General features: G+C 39.5%; 1 protein-coding gene across 1 annotated transcript; it reads right to left on the reverse strand.

The window, feature by feature from the left end:
* Positions 1 to 285: 285 nt before the first annotated feature.
* Positions 286 to 8694, reverse strand: CHDH (choline dehydrogenase). The gene is made up of 7 exons (XM_009485349.2): positions 7941 to 8694; positions 7368 to 7519; positions 4790 to 4919; positions 4011 to 4145; positions 2742 to 2884; positions 1840 to 1942; positions 286 to 704 (listed from the first exon to the last, which is right to left on the reverse strand). The coding sequence occupies exons 1-7, from the start codon at positions 8692 to 8694 to the stop codon at positions 286 to 288; spliced, it is 1836 nt and encodes a 611-aa protein (XP_009483624.1).
* Between the last annotated feature and the right edge of the window lie 5148 nt (positions 8695 to 13842).

Here is a 13842-nt window from a genome sequence, read left to right on the forward strand (position 1 = left end):
TCTGGCTTATGTGCACAACTGTCTTGTCATTTAGAAACAGCTTCTTTTCAACAAAAAAATCTGAATTGTACCACAAGAGGTCATATTTAACCAAAATCAGCAGCTTAAGGCAACTGATTAAAAAAAAATGTAGTCTAATGTAAGAGAATGGTTCAAATTAACAGTTATTTTAATAGGATATGTTGTTTTGCATGGTATTTATTTTGTTGGCATGTTCAGTATGAGATACCAACATGCTGATGAAAGCCTAAGTACCAAAAGATGTGAAAGTATGAGAACATTTGTCTATCTCTGTGTTTCCAAGGTTTTGGGCTTATATACAGGAACATTTTTCTCCTGAAGTGACGGGAGGCCCTTAATTATATCTGCAGCTTTCTCTGCTATCATAATTGTTGGGGCATTCAAATTTCCACTGACAACACTGGGCATTATTGAAGCATCTACTACTCTCAAGTTTTCAACACCAATTACTTTTGTTTGGGGATCAACTACAGCAGTGCTATCTGAAAGCTGACCCATTTTACAGGTGCAGGAAGGATGATAAGCACTATCAGCCTTCTGCCTTATGAAAGCATCTATTTCTTTGTCAGACTGAACATGGCTTCCTGGTTGAATTTCAGGCCCGCGAAAGTTTTCAAATGCTTTCTGAGCAAAGATCTCTCTGGCCAACTTGACACACTGGCGGAATTCCCAAATATCTCTTTCTGTATGGAGAGAAAATAAGAAAACTGTAAGTACGCCCTTAACTTAGTAGTAAAGACAGACCGCATAACAGTAAAAATAGCATCAAAGAAAAAAGGCTTGGAGGGAAAGTATCTCACTTACTGCTGAAAGCCATTATAAAGTAGGACATTTTTCAAAGTCACAGATATTTAATTCACCGTGAACAAAACTTTCACTTATATTGCACAATCCCAAAAGGGAATAGGTCAGCTATGAAGAATTGCTCTTTATTTCGCTACACCCACTGTCTAGCCAAGTGTCGTTGTTTAACCCCAGGTGGCAACTAAGGGCCACACAGCTGCTTGCTCACCCTCCCTGCCCCGGTGGGATGGGGGACAGAATCAGGGACGAAAAAAAAAAAAAAAAAGTAAATTTTGTGGGTTGAGATGAAGGCAGGTTAATAGGACAGCAGAGGAAGACAAAGTAGTAGTAGTAGTAATAATAATAAAAGAATATACAAAACAAGTGATGCACAATGCAATTGCTCACCACCCTATGACTGATGCCCAGCCAGTCCGCGAGCAGCAATCGCTGCCCCCCAGCCAACTCCCCCCAGTTTCTATACTGAGCATGACGCCATATGGTATGGAATAGCCCTTTGGCCAGTTTGGGTCAGCTGTCCTGGCTGTGTCCCCTCCCAGTTTCTTGTGCACCTGGCAGAGCATGGGAAGCTGAGAAGTCCTTGACTAGCATAAGCACTACTCAGCAACAACTAAAAACATCAGTGTGTTATCAGCATTCTTCTCATACTAAATCCAAAAGACAGCACTACACCAGCTACTAGGAAGAAAATGAACTCTATCACAGCTGAAACCAGGACACCAGTCTCAGCACAAAGAAGCAAACAAGATCCATTCCTTCACCAGCAGAGGAGGGGATGAAATGAACAGCATGATGCACTAAGAACCCTGACTGCATCCCCAACAGGGAATTCTTTTTCATTTATACAGTGCTTTGCACAATGGCCTCTTTTGATACTAACTGACTTTTATAAATGAGAAATAAACAACAATGCACCAACCAGCACTTCTGAACTGGAGTTGAGCAGATACAAAATCTGCTACTGAAACAGGCACGAAGTAAGCTGACATCAGAGCAAGGAGAGGCTGCATTTACCTGTTGACATGTAGTTTGGCTCAATGATAGGATGGTCATTTGGGTCTGTATTCTTCAGCTTTAGCGAGCCCACACTTGTGCTCCTCATGGGTCCCACGTGGACCTGCAACACCCATGCTATACTCATGACACAATCCCACCAGACATATTTCCAAATTTAGTATGATTTTTTTTGCAAGTTGGACAGTCTTTACAAATTAAGCACATGTAAACATTAAAGGAAGATAATGGAAAATGCCATTGAACATTTTTCCATTTTATATAAATTTGTTGTAAATATGATATTCCATAAGGGGAAGGGAATATACCTGTCATCAACTCCCAGCTGTTAACTTTAATTTAAAATACAACCATTCCAATTTAGCAGTAGCAGAGCATTCTAATACAATCAGCAATGAGACCAAATTACTATCATCACTGAAGAAAAGAGATTAGCAAGAAGAAACATCTACATTCAGTGACAGTTCCCCAGCATTAGCAGACTTTTGGATCAAGATGATAGTCTAAATCAGGGCTTGGCTTTGTGCCAATGAATAAATGAGCGGCCTCATACATTCCCACTTAAACCTCTGTCTGAACTGCAGTGGAACAGGTAATGCCCTGTTTTAGTTTCATACAGCATCTAGCACAATGGTATCCTAATCAATAGCTCTGTGGCACCTCAGCAGTGCAAATACTTGCCTACTTTCCCAGAGATAAAAAGTAACATAATTTTGGTAGCAATATCAACTAACAAGCTCATGTTTTTTCCCCAATGTAGGAGGTTAAGCCAGCTCTTTTGTATTATACTGAACCAAAGTATTTTTCAGTATATAGCCAAATTATCGATATTTATAATAGAGGATAAACCTCCTTGCTAATCGCTACAGAACATTACTGGAATATGTTCTTCAACAACTCACCTGGTAAGCTTCCATTGTGGAAGCAACCCGACCATGATCAATCACCTGAGAAGGGAGAAAGTGGAACTGAATGTCGGGGTGAGGAACCCCCGGTTCACTTCGGATAAAACCACCAGATTCTAAGTGGGCAGTGGCTCCCTCACCTAGAGAGTGTAAATTAGAGAGAAAATGCCATTAAAAGACCTCAGAAAAGCAAGAAATCCACTTCTTAACCCTTGGTTTCACTATTATGAATAATTTATATATACAGTGGCAATTGCAAGGAACGCAAATCCATTATGAACAGCTTGTAATGTAAGTAATATGCATCACTTCCATCTGCTTTTTAATCACTAGATAAATGTAAATATGCATATCTTTGGAAATCCCACTCATTTGAGAGTGGGATGTTACAGTTATCTCACTGTAACTGGTAGGCCTAGGGTCTAACTCCAGGGCAGATTTGGTCCCAGGATCCTAACAGGTGTGGGGGGAACTGACTGCAGCATCCTGATATTACTGCTCCATGACAGGCAGTATAGTTACCCCATCAGTCACATGTAATAGGCAGAGCTGTCCACAGTATCTACCCTGAAAGGGAAAGATGAAGAGCCTGCAGTGCCCCTCATATTATGTTATTTTCACATCCCTTTAAAATCATAAGTTAGCCCTCAATATTTACTTGCATGGTAAAAAGCCACATATACCCAGCGTAAGTTGTCAAATACTAACATAATAATTCCGCAAGTGGCCAAACTATTTTACTGATTTCAATGATTACTTTTGCAGATTCTTTTTAAGGTACAACTTACAGCTGGGTTACTGTAAAATGAGTGTGTCATTTTAACGAAAGTCACTTCTGATTTACATGCAAGCCTGAAGGGTTCTGATCAAACTACAAACTAATTCTTTTGGGTCAATTATATAGAAAACTTAATTCAGTTCAACAATATGTTTTTATTGACACGGTATCTATTTCAAATAGAATTTTTTCTTCTTTTTTTTACAACAGCTTTTCTCAGTAGAACCAAGATTTTTAAATGTAGAATTTTTCTTAAAATGAGATACAAAAATGTTTAAAAAGTGTATAAAACCCTCCATTGTTACCTAACTGTTTTAAAATATTCTGATTTAGAAAAAAAGAAATAGTTCAAGTCCATTTGCAAGCTCCAGTTATTTCCCAGAACATTTAAAAAAATTATACATCAACGCTCCCAGACTTTGAAATTCATGGATGAAAAGCTGATAAAATCAATCAACTGTAGAATGCTTGCATACTTTGTTTCATACCTGTAAACTTCCAAAGCCATTCTAGACCAATCCTCACCATGTTAACCGGCCTTTGTGCATTATATAGAGTAATGTGTTTGGTGCACTTTTGCTGGACATACACTTCTAAATGATCTTGAAGGTTCTGGCCTACTCCTTGAGGGGGAGGAGGGAGAAGAAAGGGAAAAGTTACTTCACACAGAGCAATTACACACAACATTTGCAACCAGAAAACAGCATAAATGGGAACTAACTAACCTCTTAAAAGGGCAGTGATGACTAAGACCAAGACCATGAGTCATATCAGCCTTTTGCTCATGTCACAATAAGGTTTTACATAAACATAGCATAACTAGAATGAAAATAGAAAGTTAAATGACAGACATATCACTTGTTCTAGAATTGCCAGATATGACTTCTAAATGCAGTCCTGGCTTTTCTGGTTTTAAGGAAAAGTTCGTGTTATTCCTTCTATCTTTGAATATAGATGACAGTGGGAGTTTATACAATCTGTTGTGGATCAAAACTCTTTCAAAATTCTAAATGATAAGTATGCTGCTTTAGAAGTACTCAGTGGCATTTTTCAGAAAGGCATTTTTTGCTATCAAATGTAGTGAAGAAAGTGTAGGAGTTTATTGCTCAGTTCTAAAATCAATACATTTCCACTGATTTGTAACACTTACATTCCTGTCCACACAACCTGACATAAAGACAACTGAATGTCATGGATTCATTTCATTTAATGGTCTTTGAATTGCATCCATAGGAAGATGTAAGGTTAAAAGAAATAATAGAATTACCAGGAAGATGGCAAACAACAGGGATCCCCAGTTTTTTTAGATCATCTGCATTGCCGATCCCAGACAACATAAGCAGCTGTGGAGAATTTATGGCACCTCCACTTAAAATAACCTCTTTACTGGCAAAAGCCTAAAAAGAAATGAGTGCAAAAGTCTTATCAAGCCTGATCTGAATGCAAGCAACATGTCAAAAGCTTCTGTTCAGATATGCTATTCTGATCCAGACTAGACACCCTCCCCTCACATTTTTCTCATTCTGAATGTATTCCTATCTTGCCAGAAGTTTCCGCAGAGAGAAATTATCAAGCTTTCACTTTGATCATGTCTGTATTTCTGTGTTTACAATCCGTTCAAACTGTATGGCACACAAACATTCAGCCCAGCCAGTACCGTGGCTGCCAATAAACTCCTGTGCTACGTGCCAGGAAAAAAACTACCTATGACACTCAGATCAGTCAGCTAAGCGCCTCTTCCATTTTCAATAAAGGTTTGTAAATTAAAACTGAAACTCCTAATGAAGATTTTGAATTCACAGATATGCTAGCTCAAAAAATTCTCAAGAGCTTATTTTCTTAATTCAAACAAGACTAATGTTTGGTTTCTTAGCTCATTGTAGACCTCAGAAGTCCCTCAACCACTAAAGCACTACTGAGAAAACTGGCTGCAGGCATATATATAATTCTGGTTTGCTTACAGACTTTTCATCAAACAGTTGGAGGCTGAGTCCTGAGCTGGGCATGATATAGGCTGCTAAACTATACCTCTGCCTTTGACTCGGTTTTCTGTGCTGCATAGTTCTTTTTCTAGAACCTTCTCTGCAAGTATTTTTTGCACAGCTTCTTTCCAAGGATTTCTGCCCCAAAATATTCTCATTTAGCAATACCAAAATCCTTCTCTGTCATTTGTATCTGGGGCCACTTCTTCCCTGTTGCCACATCCCTTAAATTTAGGATCAGAACTACTCCCCTCAGTGCTTTTCACTGTTAAAAGAGAAAATATTGATACCCTCCTTCTTTTCCCTTTACTCTTTGAAAGAGGATGATATGGGTGAACCCAACATTGTTCAAACTATCCCTTTCTGTTCCAATGAGATGGCTCATGAACACACACACTTTGGATGCGCTCCATCCTCCCTCATCACATGTATGTTGCCTGTTGACATATAAGATATCCTTTGTAGACACACTGAATTAGGTACAAAATTTTCCAGAAAGTAAAAGCAGACAAGTCCTGCAATTTTGATGTTGGGGGGAAAAAAACAGGAAGGGAAATACTTTGAAGTTGTACTTATGATATATGCTATAAATATATATCATTTACTATGTTTCATTCATACATGTATTAATACGTATAAAAATTCATAGCAATTAAAGAATTTTGCAATTAAAGTGGTCCAGTATTCAGAAAGTCTTTGATCATATGTAATTAGCTTTCCAAGACTTCAACAAAATTAATCTTGATAAGGGCACAAGACCAGCAAGTAGAGACACTGCTTCCACAGACATTTAATAGCTCATGAAATCAATTAAATTTTCTGCAACTTTTGTTTTACATTGTTAAAATTATTATCATTACCAATCCACTTAGAAAACAACAGATTTGTTCTGTGCATTAGAAAATGAAAGAACAGTTTCTTTACATTGTATTTTAGCTTTTAGCAGGTGTTCAGTCACAGAACACTTGTCTGTTGAGTCTTGTAAGCCTTACTGAACTCAAACCATCAAAATTTGTACTCTCCTCTCTTTAGGATATTACTGTTACACTTTTTAATTGTTTTATAATTGTTTGTGACTAAATATCTCAAGTTATTAACATACAAATCTCTTTTAGGCAATTTCCTAGTTACATACTCCATAATCAGCTGTAATAGTAAAGAGTTAAGGGAAGTGAGAATGTTTTAGGTCTTATAGAAATTGATAGATTGAAAGCTGCATAAAGTGAACTGTTTATCCACAGTTAAGTTGTAATGGCAATTCAGCCTTCCTTCCACATGATCACATGTTCGGTGGAAGCTGGACTGAGACTGAAAAATATTCATTCCACAAACAACCATAAGGCATGTTTCTTCATTATGTTTCATCATCACAATCCCAAAACTCAATACATAATAGCAAAGTAGAAGTGAATGACTCATTATTTATCCCTTGAGCCACTCAGCTTTCAATATCTAGCTTTTACAGGTTTTCCTATGCCAGAACAGCATTTTCAGAATTGTTTTTCAGAAACATCAGCATTTCAGCACACTAGTCAATACTCTGAGTCAGTGCATGATTGCACCACAGGTTCCAGCCAGAAACCTTACACAACACTTTTGCAAAACGTCAAGTTATGGCTTGTCCCCTCACTACCGAGAGATGGAAATACAACGGAGATGTTAAGCTCTAAATTGATACAGCTGAAATACCACCTACTGTAAAATAACTGACAAGGACTCATATACTGGAAGAGACAACATAGCATCTGAAAAGCAGACATTTTGCATAGTAAAGTGCCACTTTTAATAAAAGTTTGGTTTTAAAAAAAAATTTACTTCTGCTTTGACTCATACCTTTCAGACCGGAAAATAAAAATCTCTTACCTTTTTCGTTTGCCCATTTTTCACATACTCAACACCAATGGATTTTGTTCCTTGAAACAAGATTTTTGTTACAAGTGTCTTCTCTGTGACTGACAAATTTGGGCGTGATATGGCTGGGTGAAGGTAGGCACTAGCTGTGCTCCATCTTTGACCTACAATGTACATTTAAATGCCAAAATAGTCATGCTCAGTATTCTTCAAGATTTTGGCTAATAACCATCAGGATGTTTACAGAGTTTATAGAGCTCAAAGCAAATGTGATTTGATATAATAACTAAAGATTTTATTTTAACATAACAAATTTCACAATGACATTCTGAAAACCTGCTCTCCTTCCCAAAATTAAGTATGAATCAAGACTTGCATGCCAATTCAGTTTTCAATTAAATACACCCTAGACTGGCAGCAAGCTGCTGTGAAAGGGAGAGGGTATAAATACAGAGTGCCATAGCTGTTCAGTAATCTAAACAACCAAATGGCAGTGTAAATTACATGTCCATATTCCAAAATGCTTTCAGAAGTACCACTGGTGCATCAGAAACACAAATTACTTAAGGACCCCTTATGATTTACCTTGGTGTACAGTCATGTCCATCCAGCCAAATCCTTCTTGCTGATAGCCATTCATATCATCTGTGAAGGGATACCCAGCTTGCTGGGTTGCCTCCAGGAACGCATGATGGAGAGGATGGTTTGTTTTCCCTCTTGACACATGCAGGGGTCCATTTCCACCTCTGTACTGATCTGGCCCGAGCTCATGTGTCTGTGCCTTCTTAAAATAGGGCAAGCAATGTTCATAGTCCCATCCTATAGCCCCTTCCCTGCTCCATCGATTATAATCTTCTGCATGTCCACGAATGTATACCATAGCATTGAGAGAAGAGGAGCCACCCCACACTCTTCCACGGGGCCAGTACATAATTCGGTTATCCATATGCTTTTGTGATGTTGTGTGGTAATACCAGTTGTATTTCTCATCACAGAGGTTGTAAGTTAATGCAGCAGGCATATGAATCTTCCACATCAGTCTTTTGCTACCTAAAAGGGTATCTTTAGGGCCTGCTTCCAAAAGTAGTACGGTACTGAGAGGGTCTTCAGTCAACCTGTTGGCTAATACACACCCTGCTGATCCAGCTCCAACAATGACATAATTATAAGAGTTTGCCTTTTCAGAACTAAGTTGAGATGATGTACGTGAAATTTTGCGTTGTTGTTCATTGATGCCTAATATGTTCTTTAATATGTGTGCTTTAAACAGAGTTCCTGTTACTTTGTGCATCTGATTCACAGGACTGCAACATTTAACTCCTTTCACTATGTATGACATCTTTACTGATTGTATAATTCTTGCAGAATTTCTAACAAAAATCCAGTGTATTACCCTAGAAAAACAAACAAACAAAAATCCTAATTAAGATGTAATCATTAATACAATGTATGCCCTCTAAAATGTCAGTCATTTTCAGGTAAAACTGGTATACTTTACCCATTCTCACTATCTGAAAGGTTAACAACAATGCCAGTAAAACCAATAAACATTTACTGTGAAACATGCTGTATTATTTTAATGCAGTCTATGCACCAGTCAAGTGGTATACATAATTTTGTATTATATTTGCTTCTGGTTCCCGAGATAGATACATGAAGCAGATTTTCAAGTATTTGCCAAAACCATAAAGGATGGAAACCTTTGCTTACCTTGTAGTCTCTCTTCGTCTGCCTCTAGTAGGTAAGAATTTAAGAATTTAATAAAAACAACAATTTCATAAACTTCGGTGTAAGTTTGTGGCAGTCAGTGATACTGCATAGTCAATTCACAACAATGGAAATGATAAGTATGCCCACTGTAGCTTCTGCCAGACCAAATCTTGGACAACACCTCTACAAAACACATGTGTAACAGTGAAACTCATTTTCAGCTAACCCTAAGGTGCAAAACTGCTGGGTTTTGAGGTATGTCTCCTAATACAGGCAAAGGCAAAATCTGTTCATCTGTGGCCTTCTACCTTATTACTAAAACCAGATCCTGCAGGAGTGCTCTGAGGGCAGTTACAATCTAACACCACGAGATCCTTAGGCTGAGTAGGAATGGCAGGTTGTTTTACCTTCAGAAAACCCCGTGAGCCTTGCAAGCAACACAGGTTTAGCTCTGTGTCACACATGTTCAGGTACCGGGACTAAATGCAACATTTTCACAGCCCGTGTGTCATAGGTACCGATGCTGCTGGCCAGTCTGAAATGTGTTTCTCTTACTCTCTCTCCTTGAAACCATTTCCCTTGGTATAAAGAGTTAGTGAAAATGGATACCCTTGGGCTGTAAAAAGTATTTCTCCCTGGCCCATGGCTTCTGTCTAAGCAGTTGCCTTGGATTCTAGACAGCAGCCTATCCAGAGGCTGTTACACTGTAATGCACTGCCCATCTGAAAGAGATATGCAAGTTTCCTCCAGGAAATATATTGAACACTGTATTACGTTTGTGAAATCTAATTTTTCAAAAATTGTTAACCTTGATTTTCATACATTCAAGTTTCATAGTTATCCAATATTTTGCAATATAAGCCCTTACAGTTTGTGAAAGCACACATGAGCTCTTAAGGCCCAACTCTGTAAGAAAATTAGGTGCAGGTTCCTGATAAACGTTAAAAGTCTTCCACATACAACTATATTCACAATTTGATGTACAATCTCATATGCAAAAGTATTTTTTTTTCCCCTCAGGGAATAAGCGTACATCTCTTCCTCTTCTCTGGGAAAACTTGTAATAGACTATACTAATCCTCAAACCTCTGAAAAATGAAAAACCAACCATGGAGTACAGTTTGCTCTGTTAAAAAAAAAAAAGAAAAAAGTATGCAGGGGATAGGTCTGAACTCAGAATTTCACACAGCTGATTCTCACATGGCTAATTCAAAGTTTATCCCAGCTGAAGGTGGGGGGTTGTCTTTTACAGGTGGAGAATATTGAAGGATTATTTCTTGGCAAGAAGGTTTGGCAATTTCCTGTGATGCAGCAGAGGAGGATGCAAAGGTAAAGAGGTTTTTACCTGGTTTGGTTTGGTTTGGTTTGGTTTGGTTTGGTTTGGTTTGGTTTGGTTTGGTTTGGTTTGGTTTGGTTTGGTTTGGTTTGGTTTGGTTTGGTTTGGTTTGGTTTGGTTTGGTTTGGTTTGGTTTGGTTTGGTTTGGTTTGGTTTGGTTTGGGCTACAATTCTGAAGCACTTATGTTTAACCTGAAGAACTGCTGGGTCACAGCACTTTATTGTTTCAGGAACTGCAAGATGTCTGATGGGGTTGGTGGAATATGGGCTTGGGCCCTGATAATCTGGGGAAGATACTTTGTCCCTATAATGTGAGTTGTTTCTCTTTTTCTGGTGGAGATTCACCGTGATGAGGTGATCAACCTTACTCCTGAGGAAGAAAAGCCTCAGGTTTTTGTCCTACAGGTGGTCAACACTTATTATTTAGATAGGTAGGGCTTGTAGACTCTGGAACAAGTACTGGCTGGCTTATATTGGCATGGGATCAATAACGCCATCAAATATTACTGTGCTTCCTAACCAGAATGATGGCTATTAAGCCTATGATCTACCTAGTTGTTGGCTGTAAGGAGGGTAGATTCTGCAGAATCCCTAGAATCATGTTCAGTCAGGGACTGACTTACTCTGGTAGTGCTGGAGGCTGTAGTTCTACAGCTTGCTACAGCATAAGCAGTGGCTATTGAGCTCCCAAAAATACTATCTCAAGTGACACTCCAAAGGCAGTGTTGATGTTACAGGACTAAGTGGTCATGCCTTGCTTTATGCCAGAACCCTAGTACTGCAGTCTAGACCCTTTTAAAAGCTGATTTAAGAGCATCTTGCATGTGCAGGCTTCTTCTGTAGAAGAACTTGAACTGTGATAAACCCATGTATCTTCTACAGAAGACAGTCTTGTGGAATTTTGCAGGAGTCCCTCTTTGAGCAAGAGAACATCAGTCAAAAAGTAACCTAATGCATCTTTGCACTCAGCTTTCCCTTAGTTTTATCGGGCTTGTCAGGGAGCATTTACAACCTGTGCAGTGTTCATAAGAACTGTATTTCAGCAAGAATGTGCTTTTTCCTGTAACTGGAAAAAATCAAGTTGTTACCCTAATAGGCAGAGTCATCTGAGGCTCTGAGACATGCTGGGGAAGCTGACCCAATTTACCCAGTAGGGAGCTATGGTTTTATGGCCTGCTGTATTAAATACTGTAGTGGCTGTGTCAAAACAAAATATGTAGAAATAGGAAGGTTTACACAACATGGTTCTACTGGAATGCTCTGTACTTACCACCAACAAAAAGTTGTCTTTTGGACCTTACTGGATATTACTGCATGTCCTTATCTGGATTCTCACATATCATGACCTCTTTATGAACATGTAGGAAGATGTTCCTCAGGAATCGGTGAACAGATCTGCAGAAATGCATATGGCAGCAACATACAATATATTCACTGTATTGCACTAGAGCTTCAAAATCTGGAGCTCATTTTTAAAAAGTATGTATTTACAGACATTATTGCTATTGAGCAGGGCCTATAGGTTGTGGTCTTGTAAGAGTGAGGAGAGCAGGAGTATCTTGGCAGGAAAATTCTGTTGCTACAATTTAATAATACATCTAATTGTATACCAGGTAGCTAAAAGCGGGCAGTGGAGTTCTGAAGTTAGGTGTTTGGGGCTCCTTTACCGCATTCAGAAATGTTACAATGATGTATCAAGCTTGCGTGAGAAAGAAACCTTGATGTAACGCACAGATACCTTCCATTGCAACTCTACAGATGGGGTCACATGTGAAAACAGACTTTTCTAAGAGACAGTGAAACTGTGAAACACGAAGAATGTGTTACTTCGGGTTTTTTTTTTTTTTTTTTTACTTAAGACACAGGGAGACAAAAAGGAGAGAAAAAGATATGTAAAAGGCTGCATAAGGCATCTAAGGACTAAATTGTCTTGCCCTCTCTGTAACAAAGCTAAGCAAAAGTGCTAGGATTCAGCCTAGGAACCTTACTCCTAGACTTCTAGATTTAAAGTGCACAACAGAGAGGAGGGTAGGTATACTGCATGCATGGGGGGAGATATACTGAAAAATGGACAGTAATGGAATGGTTCTGTAGGTGGATGAGGTGGCTAATTTAAAAACATTACAGGGCTCTGGACATCATTACTGTTAACCAATCAGAGCTGTCCCATTCTTTGATAAAACTTGAAATAAGAGTGATCAAAAATACGTACTGAGACAGGGTATCCACTGTGGGGGCTAGAAGGCTGAATTACCAGACAAGAAAGCTAAATCTAATATTCCTTTTCAGTAACTGAAATACTGTTTTGAATTGGCTCCACCACATACGTGTCAGATTTATAGTTAGATGTTATTTCATGTTTTTGCTTTTTTGTTGTTGTTGTTTTACATCAAGTGGAACAGGACTAGCAGAGTAACACTTGAAAGATTTTTTTTTTTTTTTTTCTTTTTAATCTTGCAAAGAGTGTGGAGTGACATCTGTCAGTGTCCTGGTCATAATATTCAAGTGACTTTGAGAATCAGAGTGTAGAAGATTCACTGAAATTTTTTGTTTTTTCACTTTTAAGCTCTGAAGTGCAGAGGTCAAAACCAAAGCCATTCTGATTTAATCTAAATCCAACATACATAGCTAGACTGAATGGATGAAAATACTAGTTTCAGTGCACAATTCTCTGTCATACTGATCCATAACCACTCTCATCTATGCATGGTCCTCCTGCATGAGCACTATCCTACCCCAGGTCCTCTAAACTGATCCTGAAACAAAGAGAAGATGGTCACTGTGGCTGAAATGTTACTCCCTGTCCTATTTCGCCAGGGCCAAACCAGTAATATCCTCTGGCCGATGTAAAATATGACCCTCTCCTGGAGATGGCCAACAGCATGAACAGTACCTGGTGCAGCAGAGCAATGGGACCTTTGCTGGATATTTACCCTTCACGGCGCTGTGCTGCCAAATCCGGTCAGGCTCGTCTGTGTAAGACGCAGGAGGAACCGCTCCTCAGGTAAAAGCAGCTCTTGCTTCCTCCCCACTGCAGACTGTGTGCACAGTTTAAATTCCTCTGCTGTGGGAGTGTTTTGGACTAACTTTCCCTTCAGTCCTGCTAGTAAAAAAGTTCATTCACTAACAGAAACTTTGTAGTAAGTTTCATTTCCATGGCTGAAACTGTTCAAGCCTACTTACCCCACCATCTCCTCCTTTTATGAACAGACGTACCTGCCGGCCTAGGGCGCCGGGCTGCTGCAAACTCCTGCAGGTCTGCGGGCAGCCCGCGACCCTGCCCGGGGGCGCCTACAACGCCTCTTACCCCTCACAAAGGCCCGGGGCCGGGTCGCGCTGCCGCCCAGCCGCCCCGAGAGGGAGGGCGACCGCGGGCCTGCGCCGGTCCCCTCCGCAGGACGGGACGCCCCGGGGCTGCGTCCCTCCCTCCCGGCCGGGGAG

The sequence above is a fragment of the Pelecanus crispus genome, chromosome 7 (assembly GCF_030463565.1).
Source record: "Pelecanus crispus isolate bPelCri1 chromosome 7, bPelCri1.pri, whole genome shotgun sequence".
In the NCBI taxonomy this organism is placed as follows: domain Eukaryota; kingdom Metazoa; phylum Chordata; class Aves; order Pelecaniformes; family Pelecanidae; genus Pelecanus; species Pelecanus crispus.

What these genes read in the sequence shown, in the direction of transcription:
- CHDH (XM_009485349.2), bottom strand. Translation starts at nt 8,694, where the DNA reads ATGTCATACATAGTGAAAGGAGTTAAATGTTGCAGTCCTGTGAATCAG. An exon ending in ATGGCTTTGGAAGTTTACAG is followed by an intron (nt 2,885 to 4,010) that starts GTATGAAACAAA and finishes TACACTCTCTAG; the next exon opens with GTGAGGGAGCCACTGCCCAC. An exon ending in CCACAATGGAAGCTTACCAG is followed by an intron (nt 1,943 to 2,741) that starts GTGAGTTGTTGA and finishes TGGGTGTTGCAG; the next exon opens with GTCCACGTGGGACCCATGAG.